This window comes from Amblyomma maculatum, chromosome 1 (assembly GCF_055883805.1).
Source record: "Amblyomma maculatum isolate TAMU_Amacu chromosome 1, ASM5588380v1, whole genome shotgun sequence".
NCBI lineage: Eukaryota > Metazoa > Arthropoda > Arachnida > Ixodida > Ixodidae > Amblyomma > Amblyomma maculatum.
The window spans coordinates 141,172,031-141,185,912 of NC_139344.1; the positions used below are offsets into that span (position 1 = coordinate 141,172,031).

The 13,882-nt window shown below is 46.5% G+C and overlaps 1 protein-coding gene across 1 annotated transcript; it reads right to left on the reverse strand.

The window, feature by feature from the left end:
• Nucleotides 1-369: 369 nt before the first annotated feature.
• On the reverse strand, nucleotides 370-1,412 carry LOC146204180 (uncharacterized). Its single transcript, XM_084604381.1, has one exon. The coding sequence runs from the start codon at nucleotides 1,405-1,407 to the stop codon at nucleotides 370-372; it is 1,038 nt and encodes a 345-aa protein (XP_084460507.1). The 5' UTR covers nucleotides 1,408-1,412.
• Nucleotides 1,413-13,882: the final 12,470 nt, after the last annotated feature.

The window sequence follows — 13,882 nt, forward strand, 5'->3', positions numbered from 1 at the left end:
GCACACTGCAAGGGGAGATTCCACTTGTTAACTCTTCATTTATTGCACTGTGTGCTACTATTTCGTATGTGCTTGACAAGAGCATGCACTCGTACTCTGCTTAGCATGCTGCTCTAGTAGACTCTTGCTTAGAGATGAGGTCTGACTGAAAATTAGTTAGTATGGCAACCACAGTCCACATCTGATTATTTAATGGTGCCAGTGTGAGAGGAACAGGGCGGTCAAAAATGTGGAAGGACGTAATTCGCTGTATTCTTCCCTCAACATGAATCCTGAGAGATGCAATTTCTTGTGTTGCTTTCACTTCTTCTGCAGACAACTTCCTGTTACACAAAAATGGAGGAATGTTCAGGCCCACATCTTTCTTTTCTAGAAGATCTCCAATCTTGAAACCTTTATAACAGCATCTCCTGCCTCAAATTGAAGGTTTAGAAAGCCACTCTGAATGACCAGTTCTCTGTCAGAAATTGAGCCTGTAAACAGCTCCGAAACAAAGGACAGAAGGCCATTTGGCATTATGCCGACAATTCTTTTGAACGTGTTTGCAGACTTGTACGAAGAATATGTGATTGACTGCAGTGCTAGCGAGCTGGGCACTGCACACTTGACTTCAGTCGCATCCAGAATTACTCTTGTTGCTGGATACTTTTCGACGAACACAGCAGGCATAGTTGCATCCACAGTTTCTCGTGTTGCCCACAGAGGTAAGTTCTTCAGCTTGGTATAGAGCAGACTGATCCATGTTGTGCATATCCTGGATACGGTTGCTTGCGAGATGGTGAACCTGTGAGCCAAGTCCTGCTCAAAGAGGCCAAGTATTAGTCTGACCAGAACCAGAAAGAGCTCGTCGTCCTTGGCCAACTTTCTTTTTCTTCCTTGACTATACAGGTCCTTTGGTTTTCTGCACTGCAAGTTAGTGTTGTCGTCGGGGTGGATATATTTTAGCAATGCGACAAAGTGTTCATAATCGGGGAGCCCTGTATAAAACATAAAATCCTCATTCGATTCTTTAATACGGTCCAAGCAGAAGGCAGCAGTTCTTGACTTTTCTGCTTCAAGCTGACGTCGCAAAACATTGTTGTCGCCTTCTAACTTATAAACTGCCGTTTTAGCTTGTGCCAGTTCATTCCTTAAAGTACTACACTGTAGCTTCAGTCGATGAATTTCCTCGGCCTGTGTCGACATCAAAGCTTGCCCTTCAGCAAGGCAACTTTGTTGTGTTTGAGATGACAGCTGCTCGTCTGCAATGCAGACTTCACTTTCCATTTCTTCCTGCGGTGTTGGACTCTGTTGCTCTTGCGGCTTTGTCTTTCTTGATGGCAAAGGTGTGCGTGCTTTTGGAGCTTTTCTTTCTTTTTTTGCGCGCGCGAACACGAACACGCTGGGAACCACTTCATCTCTGAGCATTCTTTTGCCACTTGCCACTCCTGGTATAAAGTCATCTCTTTTGAAGTGCTTTGAGCATACCTATGTATGCATGGTGACCTGAAATAAAGGGCCTTCATCCCGTTTTATGGCAATAATCCATCTTCTGCGGAGAGCAGGATCTCGCGGAAATCCGTGGTAGGAAACCTGAACAATAAGTACAAGAGGGTTTAGCAGAGATGAAAGGGCACACAGCGACAGGATTCTAATATTGCGCTGCTCTGACGGCGAAAAGATTGCCCTGAAATTGGAGCGCTAACTTAGTACGGACGAAAAAAAGCTAAAATACAACTGAACGAGCACAAGCTGCGGTAGAAATCGCCAGCGTTTTCGCTTGCATGGCGTTTTTCTCGCGGGAGAACAGCATCACTATAAACGCGATATACACGAACTCAGTTCACTTAAAAAAAATGCTGCTGACTTCTCTCTCCCTGTCACAAGTTTAACTCGTAGGAATATTTTTTAGAAACAAGGCGAAGCAGCGTTACGCAGGCACACACCCGCGTGCCCGCGTGCACACACTTGATGGTGCCATTCAAGTGCGTGCACGCGGGCATGCAATATCGCGCATAAGCAGCAGCTTGTGTTGAACAAAAACGAGTAAACGTAAACTACGAATGCACAGCGTATATTTGACACGGTGACGCACAACGGCAACAAAAGAAATCGAGGTTGACACGACGCCGAACAACTGGCAAAGCATTGAACGGACGGGTGGCGGCGTTTCTTTTTTTGAATGTGGCGCGTGAACTCACCGGTAAGAAAAAAAAAGAATTCCTACCTTGTTCCCCGACTCATCCTTGTAGCCTCGCTGCGTACACAAGGGGACACAGCAGTGGGAGGGCATCGTTCGCGGGATGGAGGGTGACTGCGACCCATGGAGGAAGCTGCGACCGTTCCTGCCGTTCCACTGAAGCATGGACGGATGGATAGATGGATGGATTCTAATAGCGTCCTCTTTGAAATAGGGTGGTAGCAGTTGCTATCATGGTCATTTTTTCCCCCTATATCTTAATTATTGCAGCATGGAGCCAATCATAGAGCTAATAGAAGCTCTATGGAACCAGTAGAGCCGCCAACGACGCCCCTGACAAAATGGCGCGCAGTAGTTCGCGTTTTTCCTCCTAGATGGGGCGCCTTTTTGAATATCCCCTATTATGGTTTTGCCGTGGACACCCAGTGCTAATCGTCCGACGGCTCTCTCATTTATTTTTACTGTCGACTGTACCTCTGATTTTAAGCACAAAACCGCATTTCCGAAAGTAAGCCCGGGCTCCATAATTTTTTCCAAATACCCCACAAAACCTGATATGAGGAGGAGGAGGAGGAGGAGGAAACAACTTTATTTAACGCATTGCATTAAGCGTTAAGAATGTTCTGGGCCAGGGTCACCAAGGCCAGCTGATCTTGCAGCTGGTCAGAGGCTAACCAAGCCCGCCACGTTGGGGGAGGAGGGTGTGGAAAGTGAGGAGATTGGAGGGCGACGGGGCATGAAAAGATGCAATGCTCCAAGTTTGCATAGTGTTCTGGGCAATTTGGGCATGCAGGGGAATGTATGATTCTGTATAGAAAAGATCGGGCAGGAGTAAGCAGTGTATTTAGTTGTATGCGTCTAAGAATGCGGATTTGCGTGGTAGTGAGAGATTTATCAGGAAGAGGAAGTGTACGGAGTGTTTCTCTAATGTTGTCGTAGTGAACGTTGATTTCTTTTTTGTAGTGCAGAGTAGTGTCCCACGTTGGTGGATAAGGCCAGGGAATCGCAGGCGCCCGGTGTTGAAATTCGCGGGCGAGGCGATGCACTACCTCATTGCCTGGGATTCCAGCGTGACCAGGAATCCACCTCAGTGTTGCAGTGTGGGGACGTAGTTTGGTAAGAGCTCTGTGTAGATCATCGTGTAGTTCTTCAAGAATGCGACCCGTGTGAATGGCGCGTATAGCTTGTATTGAATCAGTGTATATGGTATATCCTGAAGGGTTAGGGGGTGCTTGTGCGAGGTCTTGAATACTGGTAACTATTGGTAGTGTCTCGAGAGTCGCTGTAGGAGGAGGATCTATGTAAGGACCGAGGGTATGCGTCACTACATCGCTACAGCTCTGAATTGAGTAAGCAGCCGCTCCGACGTTAGTTCGTGATGCATCTGTGTAGATGATCGTGGAATCTGTCGGGTGAACATGGTTGAAAACGCGAGCGAAACGTCTGCCTGTGTTAGTGTCGGGTACAACGTTTTTTGGAATGGGAATTATTCTGAGGTTATTCGGGAGCGAAGAAGGAAGGGTAATTATAGGGAGGTCTATAGGTTTGAGTGCAACCTGCTGTAGTATCCAATGTCCTTGTTTGGTGCTAGAAAGACGTGACATTTGCCGGTCGCGATGTTGTTGTATGAGGTCTCCCAGGGGCAAGAACAGCCCCGTAGAGTATAGGCACTCCGTGGACGTTACAGGGACGCTCCGTACAGGGACGTTAAGGGCGGCCTTGTACAATATGTGAAGCGCAACCTCAATCTGATGTCTTGGCGACAAGTTAGTGTAAGGTAAGGAATCGTATATAAAATTTTGCTAAGTGCTAATGCGTGGACAAGCTGCCTGACTTGACCCTCTCGTAGCCCGGCGTGCTTATTGACTATGCCGCGAACTAGATGCGTAAGCTGATTGCAAACTTTAACGGTTGTAGATACATTGGCCTGATTGGTTGACTCATGGATATGAAGTCCGAAGATCCGGCAGGATGATACACGAGGGATGGGGTGACCTGCCATTGTGAGATTGATCAGCTGGTTATGTTGGCGTTGATAGCGAGTTTTTGCAATCAGCAGCAATTCGGATTTTTCAGGTGCGGGAGATAGCCCTACTTTATCAAGGTAACTAACGACTGCATCGATACCTTGCTGTAGGGTCTCCTCTACTGCTCCAGGAGACCCAGAAGTGCACCAAAGAGTAAGGTCGTCTGCATAGAATGTGTGTTTTAGGTTTGGGATAGACGCTAAAGTACGAGATAGGGGAGCCATTGCAAGGTTAAAAGGGTGGGTGACAGAATAGCGCCCTGAGGAGTACCGCGTGTGAGAGGGAAATGATCAGATATCGAATCGGGGAGACGGAACTTGGCCGTACGGTCGCGGAGAAATGCTGTGAGGTAGCCATACATCTTTAGACCACAGCCAGTAGAGGCAAGGATGTTTAATAGAGGATCGTGGGCAAGGTTATCAAAAGCTTTTCGCACGTCAAGGGCCACTATGGCTTGGATCTGGGAAGTGGGCGGAGGGTCAAATTCGTGCATGAGGAGAAAAAATAGGTCTCGAGTAGACACACCTTTCCGGAAGCCAATTTGTTGAGGGGGAAAGAAATCTATGGATTCAAGATGAGTCTCGAGCCGATTGAGCACCATCCGCTCCATGGTTTTTCCTAGGCATGATGTTAAAGAAACTGGGCGGAGGTTTTGAAGCGCAGGTTTTTTGCCTGGCTTTGGAAGTAGGGTTATAAATGATTTTTTCCAAGATGCTGGGAGTGTGCTTTCTTCCCAATGTTAGTTTATAATGCTCAGAAAATGTTCTTTGTCCTTGTCAGAGAGATTTCGAATGAGTGAGTATGTCACCTGGGACTGACTTCCGCTTTAGCTGTTCTAGCGCCCAGTCGAGATCCCAGAGGGTAAACGGCTGATCGAGTTCTACATTGGAAGCACCAGTGTACGGAGTATAAAGGCTGGGTAGGGGAGGAGGAATGTAGAGATCGCGGAGTTGGGCTGTTAAGGCATCCGCGCCTAGTTGGGAATAGTGCTTCTCGAGAGCGGGAACAGGCACCGGTTGAGGCCCGAGTAGTTCTCGGAGTAAATGCCAGGTTCTTTTTTGATTTAGTGTGCCGTTAATGGTGTTACAAATTTTGTTCCATTGATTGGTGTCAAGTGTAACACAGTGTTCTTTAACCTGTCGCGTCAATTCGGTGACTCGGTCGGAGAGGCGAGCATTGTTGGGCTGAGTGCGAAGAGTGCGCAAGAGTCGTTTCCGCCTCTTCCAGATGCGTACAAGGTAAGGGTCCGGATTATCTGACGGGGCTGAAGTGGAACTCTCCTGCGTAGCTTGTTTCTGATCATGTTTTAGTGCTTTTGTCCAGCTCTGAAGACTGCCAGTAGTATGAGAGGTGTCGCGTATAGTGCGAAAGGTATTCCAGTTTGTGTGGGAAATTTTACGTTTACGCAGACGGGTACGGCTAGTGACAGTGATGTTAATAATGTAATGGTCGCTGAGCAATTTTTCATCTGTAACTTGCCAGGTGACCTCTCGCAGTCCGCGGCCCACTGTGAGGTCTGGCATGGTGGATTGTTGGTTCCTGTAACCTTCTCGGGTAATGGCGTTTGGGGTGTTATAAACAGTTAATTGAGCTCCGTTTAATGCGTCGTTGCGTATACGGCCAGGTCGGAAGGTGTGTGGGTAACCCCAGACAACGTGCGGGGCATTAAAATCCCCACCTATCAAGAAGTCGGAGTCTTGAAACAATCTTGAAGTAAAGTGCATTAGTGGTTTGAAAAGCGTGTACTCTGTAGGAGGGTTATAAAAATTTAGAATGGATAAAGGGCGAGATAAGGTTTCAGAATACAGTGTAAATGCAATAAGGTGACGTTCAAGACAACTGGGGACTTCAATGGCCTCAAATCGGATGTCCCGACGAATATAAGTGCTCACTAATGGGGCACAGTCGCTGTCATGCGCTGCATGCAGGGCACGGTAGCCCGGAATACCTTTAAGAGCACGCGATTCTTGAATGAGAATGACATGGGGCTGCGAGGGTAAAGTCAGGAGCCATTGGATAAAGAGTGTTCGATTGGTACGCAGGTTTCTGCTATTCCACTGTACAATGTGTATGTGATTGTTCCCTGCCATTCTAAGCTACGTTAGCGCGCTTCTCGGGAGGGCAGAAGAGGATGCAGCAGTTGCTTCAGGGGATGTAGATGGACGAGGCCGTTTAAGAGAATGATTTAGGAAATCCATGCGTTCGTCATCCTGCAGGAGATTGCTAAGGAGGGTATGCATGAGTTCGAATGCTTGGTGAATGGCGGAAATTTCTTCTGCAAGGTACCAGATAATAGGGTCATTTCGATCTTTTTTGTGGCGCATATAATTCTCAGATGTGATAACTGGTGTGGAATCGGAAGATGTATAAGAGAAAGGTTTGGGAGGGGAAATGGGAAGTGGCGGGCTCGGCTTACCCGGTGGTGGGAGCGTAGCTGGCTTGAGAAGCGGACGTGGGGCAGCTGGCAGTTCTTGAACTTCTTGATGCCAGACATTGGTCCGAGGGGGTGGTGCCATCTCTTGATTTGCATGTGAAAGAGGGGGGAAGTCCTCGCGAGTCGGAGGATGATGGGGTGGCGTATTCTTCTTGCCAGGGTGACGAGACATTGTTTGTCGCGTAGTCAATAGTCGCTTTGTAGTGGGACGCTGGGAATTAGATGGCTTTTTCTGTTCTTGGACAGAAGGTTCCAGCTGTTCCCTGAGACTCTTCCTTCGGTCATATGCAGCCTTGTGGCTCTTTTGGTTTTGTTGTTTCTGTACAGGGCAGGTGAGGTCAAACGTTGGGTGGGTTCCACCGCAGTGGAAGCAATAGGCGGAGCAACGATGTGGTTCATTATCCCGGCATTTCTTCGCCCTTTTGCTCTAAGATGGTTGCTCATACTTTTCAATGTATGCCAATCCTTCGTTTACCCATACCCCGAGATATTTATAATCTGCCACTCTGGGTATTTCATGGCCTTGTATTTTAAGACCGTGATCAGTTGAGCCATTTAAAGTCATCAGACCGGACTTACTACGCTAAAACTGAAGTCTAGAGCATCCCCTTCGTCTCGCAGCACTTTACTAGAGTTTGCAAGCCTTCCTGGATATCTGCTAACAGCACAATATCGTCTGCATACATTAAACAGGGGAGGCGCTGCTCTACGACCTTTCCACCTAATCTATATGACAGGTTAAAATCTAGGTTACTTGTATCCTCCGCTCTATATTTATCATATAAAGCATGAACAGCAGCGGTGATAGAGGACAACCTTTTCTTAATCCTTTGCATACGTTGACAGTTTCCGTACTTCTTATCCCTTCCCATGTAGTTTCTTTGTTATACCGGTATATTTCCTGTAGGAAATCTGTTATTTCATGCCCGGTACCTTCTTTTAATATGTTCCCGTACGCCCCGTTTATGTCCAGGAAGGCCAAATACAAAGATCTATTTTCCACTCTACATATTATGATGCATTGGGTAAGCACGAACAGGCTATCATCTAAGCGCCTACCATTTCTTAAGCCGTTCTGAAGTTCTCCGAATGCCTTTTAATTTCTACCCATGCTTGCACCTTTAATTTCACCGCCTGCATGGCCAAACTGTACATAACAGATGTTATGGTAATCGGCCTGTAGAATTTTATGTGCATCCTTTCTTCTTTCCCTTTATAAATCAAATTCAGTTTACTCTGCCGCCAGCTGTCCGGAATTTTCTTATTCGTTATCACTGTTTCCAAAGCTTTTCACAATGTTTCCTTACTTCTTGGGCCAAGTTCATTAATCAGCGTGATCGGAATTTCATCTATTCCTGTAGATGCGCTTTTAGGAATATTTTTTCCCGCTCTTTTCCAGTTTAGATTGGTAAGTTCTAAGCTGCCTTGTATTCGACTATCTTGTATTGCTCCTTGATTTGCGGAGATTATCCTATTGTGGCTCTTAAATGACTCGGCTATAATGATATAATGTAGTTCACAGCGTTGTTTCACTTAAACAATTTTCCTCATTATCTTGAGTCCGGTGCGGCTTTCTTTGATTCTTTTTACCTAGGCAGCTTATATGGTTTCAGAATTTTCTTGGTCCGCCTCTAGTGGCATCGCGTATTTAAGCCATCCACCGATTGGTGGACTGTTTTATTTTACTTTGGACGAGGGCCTGTACCTCAAGTTTCTTTTGTCGATACGATTCCCATTTTTGGTCGATTTCCTCCTGAGATATATACCTATGCTTTCTTTGCCTCTCAGTGTTCCCTTGAAGCTGCCCGTTGGTGTTCAATGGCTTCCCTGATTTCCTTATTCCACCAGCTTCGTGGCTACCTCTTTCCATTCCAGCGGTTTGTTACTTTAACCTCCCTAATTTTTCTCCTTATGAGCAGTTCTACAAGTTCATAATCCCAGTCTTCCATGGGGCTTTTCTCCATTGCTACCTGTATGCCTGCGGCTATCTTCGCTTTTCGATCGTCGTTTAATTTTGCGTTTACTTTTTGTCCAAGTTCCATTTCTCTTCTTATCAGGGGCCCCATCTGCAGACATACGTTTACGATCACTTCCCAGACTACACTTCCCTTCTTCGTCTATTTCCATTTTTGCGAGCTTGCTATAAATTCCCTGACACATTAGACAGTAGTCAATGGTCGTCTGCCTGTTCCGGGATTCCCACGTGATTTGCCCCTCACCATTTTGTTACTCTATTCACAATCACTAGGTTGTGTCGCTCACAGAAATCCAGCGTTAGCTTCCCGTTACAATCCGTGTATCCATCCAGATCGTTGATGTGGCCCGTTCATGTTCCCCAGTAGAATAATATCGGCCCCGTCTCCAAGCTGGCTTGTATCGTCACTGAGGCATTCAACGAGATCCTTGCTTTCCTGCCTGCATTGGTGTCCTATTCTTAGATAAACTACCCGTAGCCATGTCCTTATGCCGGCAATTGTTCTTGATACACAGATATGTCCTTTGCAAGATCATTTTATTCTTTGCCAACTTGATCCTTGGTGCATCAACATACCAACCCCTCCCTCCTTTTTTTCGTTCTCGTTCTGTTGCACCCTTCCCAGACGTAGCTTTCTATAACCGGTGGATCTTCCAGATCCCTGAAATGAGTCTCGTATGGAGCGTACACACCTATTTCGTCGTCCTTTAGCTGCTGCTCTATCTCTAGCCATTTCGCTCTCTTTCTACCCAATGCATGTTTATGTAGCTGATCTTAGTGTTAAACCTCTTTTTTTTTTTTACTTTCATTTCGGGACCTTCTTTTTGCCATTTTGTTGGGCTCAGCCTCCATTATTACGCTTTCTTCTGCTTCACCTCCAACTACCCTTGCGCCCAGAGAGCCCCGCCGGGGTGGCGCAGTGGTTAAGGTGCTCGACTACTGTTCCCAAGGGCGCGGGATCGAATCCAGGTCTCGGCGGCCGTTTTTCGATGGAGGCGAAAAGCATGGCGCCCGTGTGCTGTGCGATGTCAGTGCAAGTTAAAGAACCCCAGGTGGTGGAAATTTCAGGAGTACTCCACTACGGCGTCTCTCATAGCCTGAGTCGCTTTGGGACGTTAAACCCCACAAACCAACCAACCTTGCGCCCAGAGCGCTCGCGAACCCCCTAAAAAAGCTATAACCCTGCCTGCCAGGCGCCAGCCGATCTCTACTCCCACCCTTCTGTTAAAATGAATGCCATCTAGCTAAAAAACTTTGCCAAAACCTGCTTATGCACCTTCCTGTTTACCTCAACCACTTCAAAACGCTTTTCCAGGCTTAACTTTCTTATCTGATGATTAACTGTCACCACGTCCTTTTCAAGCTTTCCGTTCGTTCCTAGCATCTCCGGTATTGCGCACACAACGATCTGCGCTAGCTGTGCTATCGCCCTGATATCGTCTAAACTTTCTCCCACTCCTGCAGCGTCACCATTTAGGGCATCGTTCAGCGCCGCGGCTACTGTCACCATATTGCACTTTGCGGAATTTTTGACAGCCTATTTTTACTTTCTTTCAGCACTGCCCTCATTGTGCTCCCTGGGAAGGCTCCAACTAACACTCTCTTATCACCCTTTACACGTTCCAAGATATCTCGCTTGCACCTGCTCATGTTGGAATCCCCGGCGGTAAGCACCTGGGCATTCTCTCTCTCCCGGCACCCAACTGCTGGCTCCTGCTTTGGGTTATCTGTATCCTTCTCCCTGGGATATCCATTCTTCCTTACTTATTCCTTCTTCCCTGACTTCTTAGTAGCTGCTTCTGAATAACGCTGTCGGTTCGGCTCCGCCTGACCTACTTTGCTTTTGCCGTCCATGCCAGTGCTGGTCCCAGCTATGTGGTCCGCACTAGAATGTCCGTCCTCATCGCTTCTAAGGGCAGTGTCGGCCATTTTTTCTTCCATTTGAGGAAGCTGTCCGAGCAGTTTCTGATTTTCTGCTCTTAATAAACCTAATTCATTTTCTAAGGCTCCCTCACGCGACACTAGACCGACCTTTTCTAGTTCAAACGTGTCTAGGCGCGCACTCAGCACGCAACACCGGCACAAAAAGTCAGTGCCTTCCGCTTCCTCTAACGAATCGAAACGCGTTTCCTTGAGATTAAGGTGCGCCTCACGCAGTGTACACTTGACCTTCTTTTGGTTGCACGTCTAAGCCTGTATCAACTGAACTATTTCTACTACGAGTTCTCAGAATATACAGACTACAAAAGAAAGACACAAAAACAACTAGTAAACACGCGTTCAAATAAATTCTGCGAATGTCAATAACATAGGAAAAATATTAAGTATCTAAAAAGCTAACAAGCTAACAAAATAGTTAAAAAATGAACGCCGAAAAATCTAGCTGCCGGCACGAAAACCAGGCCTCTAGGACAAAGAGCTAAAATTATTCTTTAGGCTGCACTTAACCTAACTAGCTGAAAACAATAAAGTAATAAAAGAAAGAACTCATCTATTTGACGCTCTTGGAAGCTCCCGCTGTCGCTAGTCCGTCCGCTTCCGGTAGCCACGTGCAATCCAGAAGTGTGGCCAGACTTCGCAGTAGTGCTCTAGGATATTGGGTAGTGTGACGACCGACGCCGAAGAGCGGGTCGCTTTTGCGATGATAGCCACCGACTCGCAACGTGCAGCAGGGGTGCCACGTTCGCAGCTCGGCGCTTAGCGAGCGCGGGGATAGGGGTTATACAGAGGAGAGGCGCGGTTCTCTTTGGAGTTATTTTCACACACTATGCAATTGGTGCGATATTTATAAAGAGGCTAGTTATTCCAAGAGCTTAAACTGATCCCTGCAATTCCTTTACGTCTTTCTGGAGGCGCCGTGCACGCTTAGGTATTCCTTCGGAGCAGCGCGCGATGTTTGAATCGCGCTATTTGAAATTAGAAAGTTTCAATGTTTCTTCTTCCTGCGGACAGACATAAATCGTCCAGATGAGAGATTTGTACTCAATGTTTTCAACGAATTGTAGTGTTTTGCATTCCCTCTTCCCGTAAGCGTAACATGCGAATCAAACCATGTGCTTTGTATAAGGCCTCTTAACGAACACCTTATTTTTTACGAACCTTATTTACGAACACCTGCTTACATTTTGCAGCTTGCGCTTATCAATACATAACGACTTTTATCTTAAATCGCCAGTAATCTGTAAAATATCTCATCAATCGGTGTTATTTTTGTGCCCTAATCAGCGCTTATAGAAATGACAAATACAGTGTGCGAGCAAAACACATTTATTTATAACCGTACTAATTTAAAGCACTGCGGTATTTAGCGGCAAAAAAGAATGACCGTATAGGCGACTCAATGATTTATACTTTGTGAATTACAAACGTACATATATTTCGGACATTTGTTTACGTGCCGCTCACCAAACGGTGAACCAGCTGTACAGATGAAAAAAAAAAGTCAAGTACAGCGAGGGCAATACTTCCAATAAAATATGAAAAATTAAACCTGTCGCATATAAAGAAATACGTTCATAGTGGGCACTTGAGTGCGGACGCTTTACTAGAATCAAATGGTTGATGTATAGAGGAGAAAAAAGCACTTTTAACTGCGCGTCGTCTTGCAAAGTATGATGCAGTTTTTCGCGCACACCGAGAGAAAACGAAAAAATGCGAAAAAGACAACGAGCACCTAATACGCAAGCAATTAATATAAGGCCGAATTCAAATGCGGACACTATAATGCGTATTTATTGTTCGAGTGTGTGGTACGAAATGAGTAGTCAATTGGATATAGACCAACACCGTGTTCACAAACAAAGGGGGCGCTCGCGGTGCCGCAGCCGACTGGGGGTGAAAAATAGGGTTAGCGCCCATAGGAATACATGGAATCGAAATATTGCAAAGCAGTGATCTCATTTCACGGGGCCCCTGTGATGTTATTCGTTACAAAGCAACTATGAACATCCTAGAACAGATCGTCAAAATATAAAATCTCATTACCGAGGCGAAGTATTTTTAAAATACCGCGAAACATGTGGGGGTGTGAGTTGAGATGGCGACCCGTAGAAATTCATGTAAACACAACTTACCGGAACATTTTTCTCATTTCGCAGAGCATCAGAAGTGGTGGCCGCTAGTTAAAGGTTGGCCAGCGCTTTGAAGAAGTGTGTGATAAAGTGTGGTGCGTCATTACGGAGGCAGTCTACTTTTAAATGTCCCCGAATAACCTGCGTTATGAATCCAGACACCGCCAAAAGGCAAGCTGGGAGTAGCGAATCGCGCAGTTTTGCTTACAGTCTGATATGCTGCCGCATAGGGTAAATAAGCTTGATAATACTGTCGCTCCAGTGATACTTCCTAGACAGAATCATTTAAAAAGTAGTTATCAAACGGCATACGACAATATGAACCGAACGAGATTCGAGCATTGCAGCAGACGACAGCGCAGCTGGCGATACCCACCGCGGCCGCCTCCAACACCGGAGCGTCTGCAGCGACAGCGCAGGTGATGCATGGTCGTCTGCAACTGTGCGCGGTCAGTTTATCGCGCTGTGAGCGGTTCCGCAAGTCGTCCGACTTGCATTACTTGCAAGAAAATGTAGTGTGTCATGCAACATGACGTCGGGGCGTCGTACAAGACGTTCACCAAAAATTGACAAAGGTTCAACGCCGCTGAACCGAGCAAAATGTTGCGGTAAGTTGTGCTTACATGTGTTTCTATGGGTCGCCCTCTCAATTCGTACCCGCATACGTTTCGCGGTGTTTTAAAAATACTTCGCCTCGGTAATGAGATTTCAAACTTCCACGATCTGCTCCTGGGCGTTCATGGTTGCTCTGTACCGAATAACGACATCACAGATGACCCGTGAAATTAGAAAACTGCTTTGGAATATTTCGCTTCCATGTATTCCTATGGGCGCTAAGCGTACTTTTCACCCCCAGTCGGCCCACGCTGGCGATAGAAGCGCCACCGCATCGTACTTACGTCCCAGATCGGTGTTGGTCTATACTTGCCAACTACTGCTTACAGAACTGTACGTCATACTGAGCTTCTGAGGGGCTTGGAGAATACGACGCTAATGAATTGTGATGGGACCACCCGAGTTAAAATTTTGGGTAAATTGCGCCTATAGCTTCGAGCCTATAGCGCAGTTTTTGTTCGTGGTCAGAAACTGAGTGCCGGCCTCACAACCTCTCTTTCGCAGATTGGTTAAGAGCTGCATATCCCAACGTAGAGTGAACTAAATATTTTTGACGTTATAAGGATGATCTAGGGGAAGCGA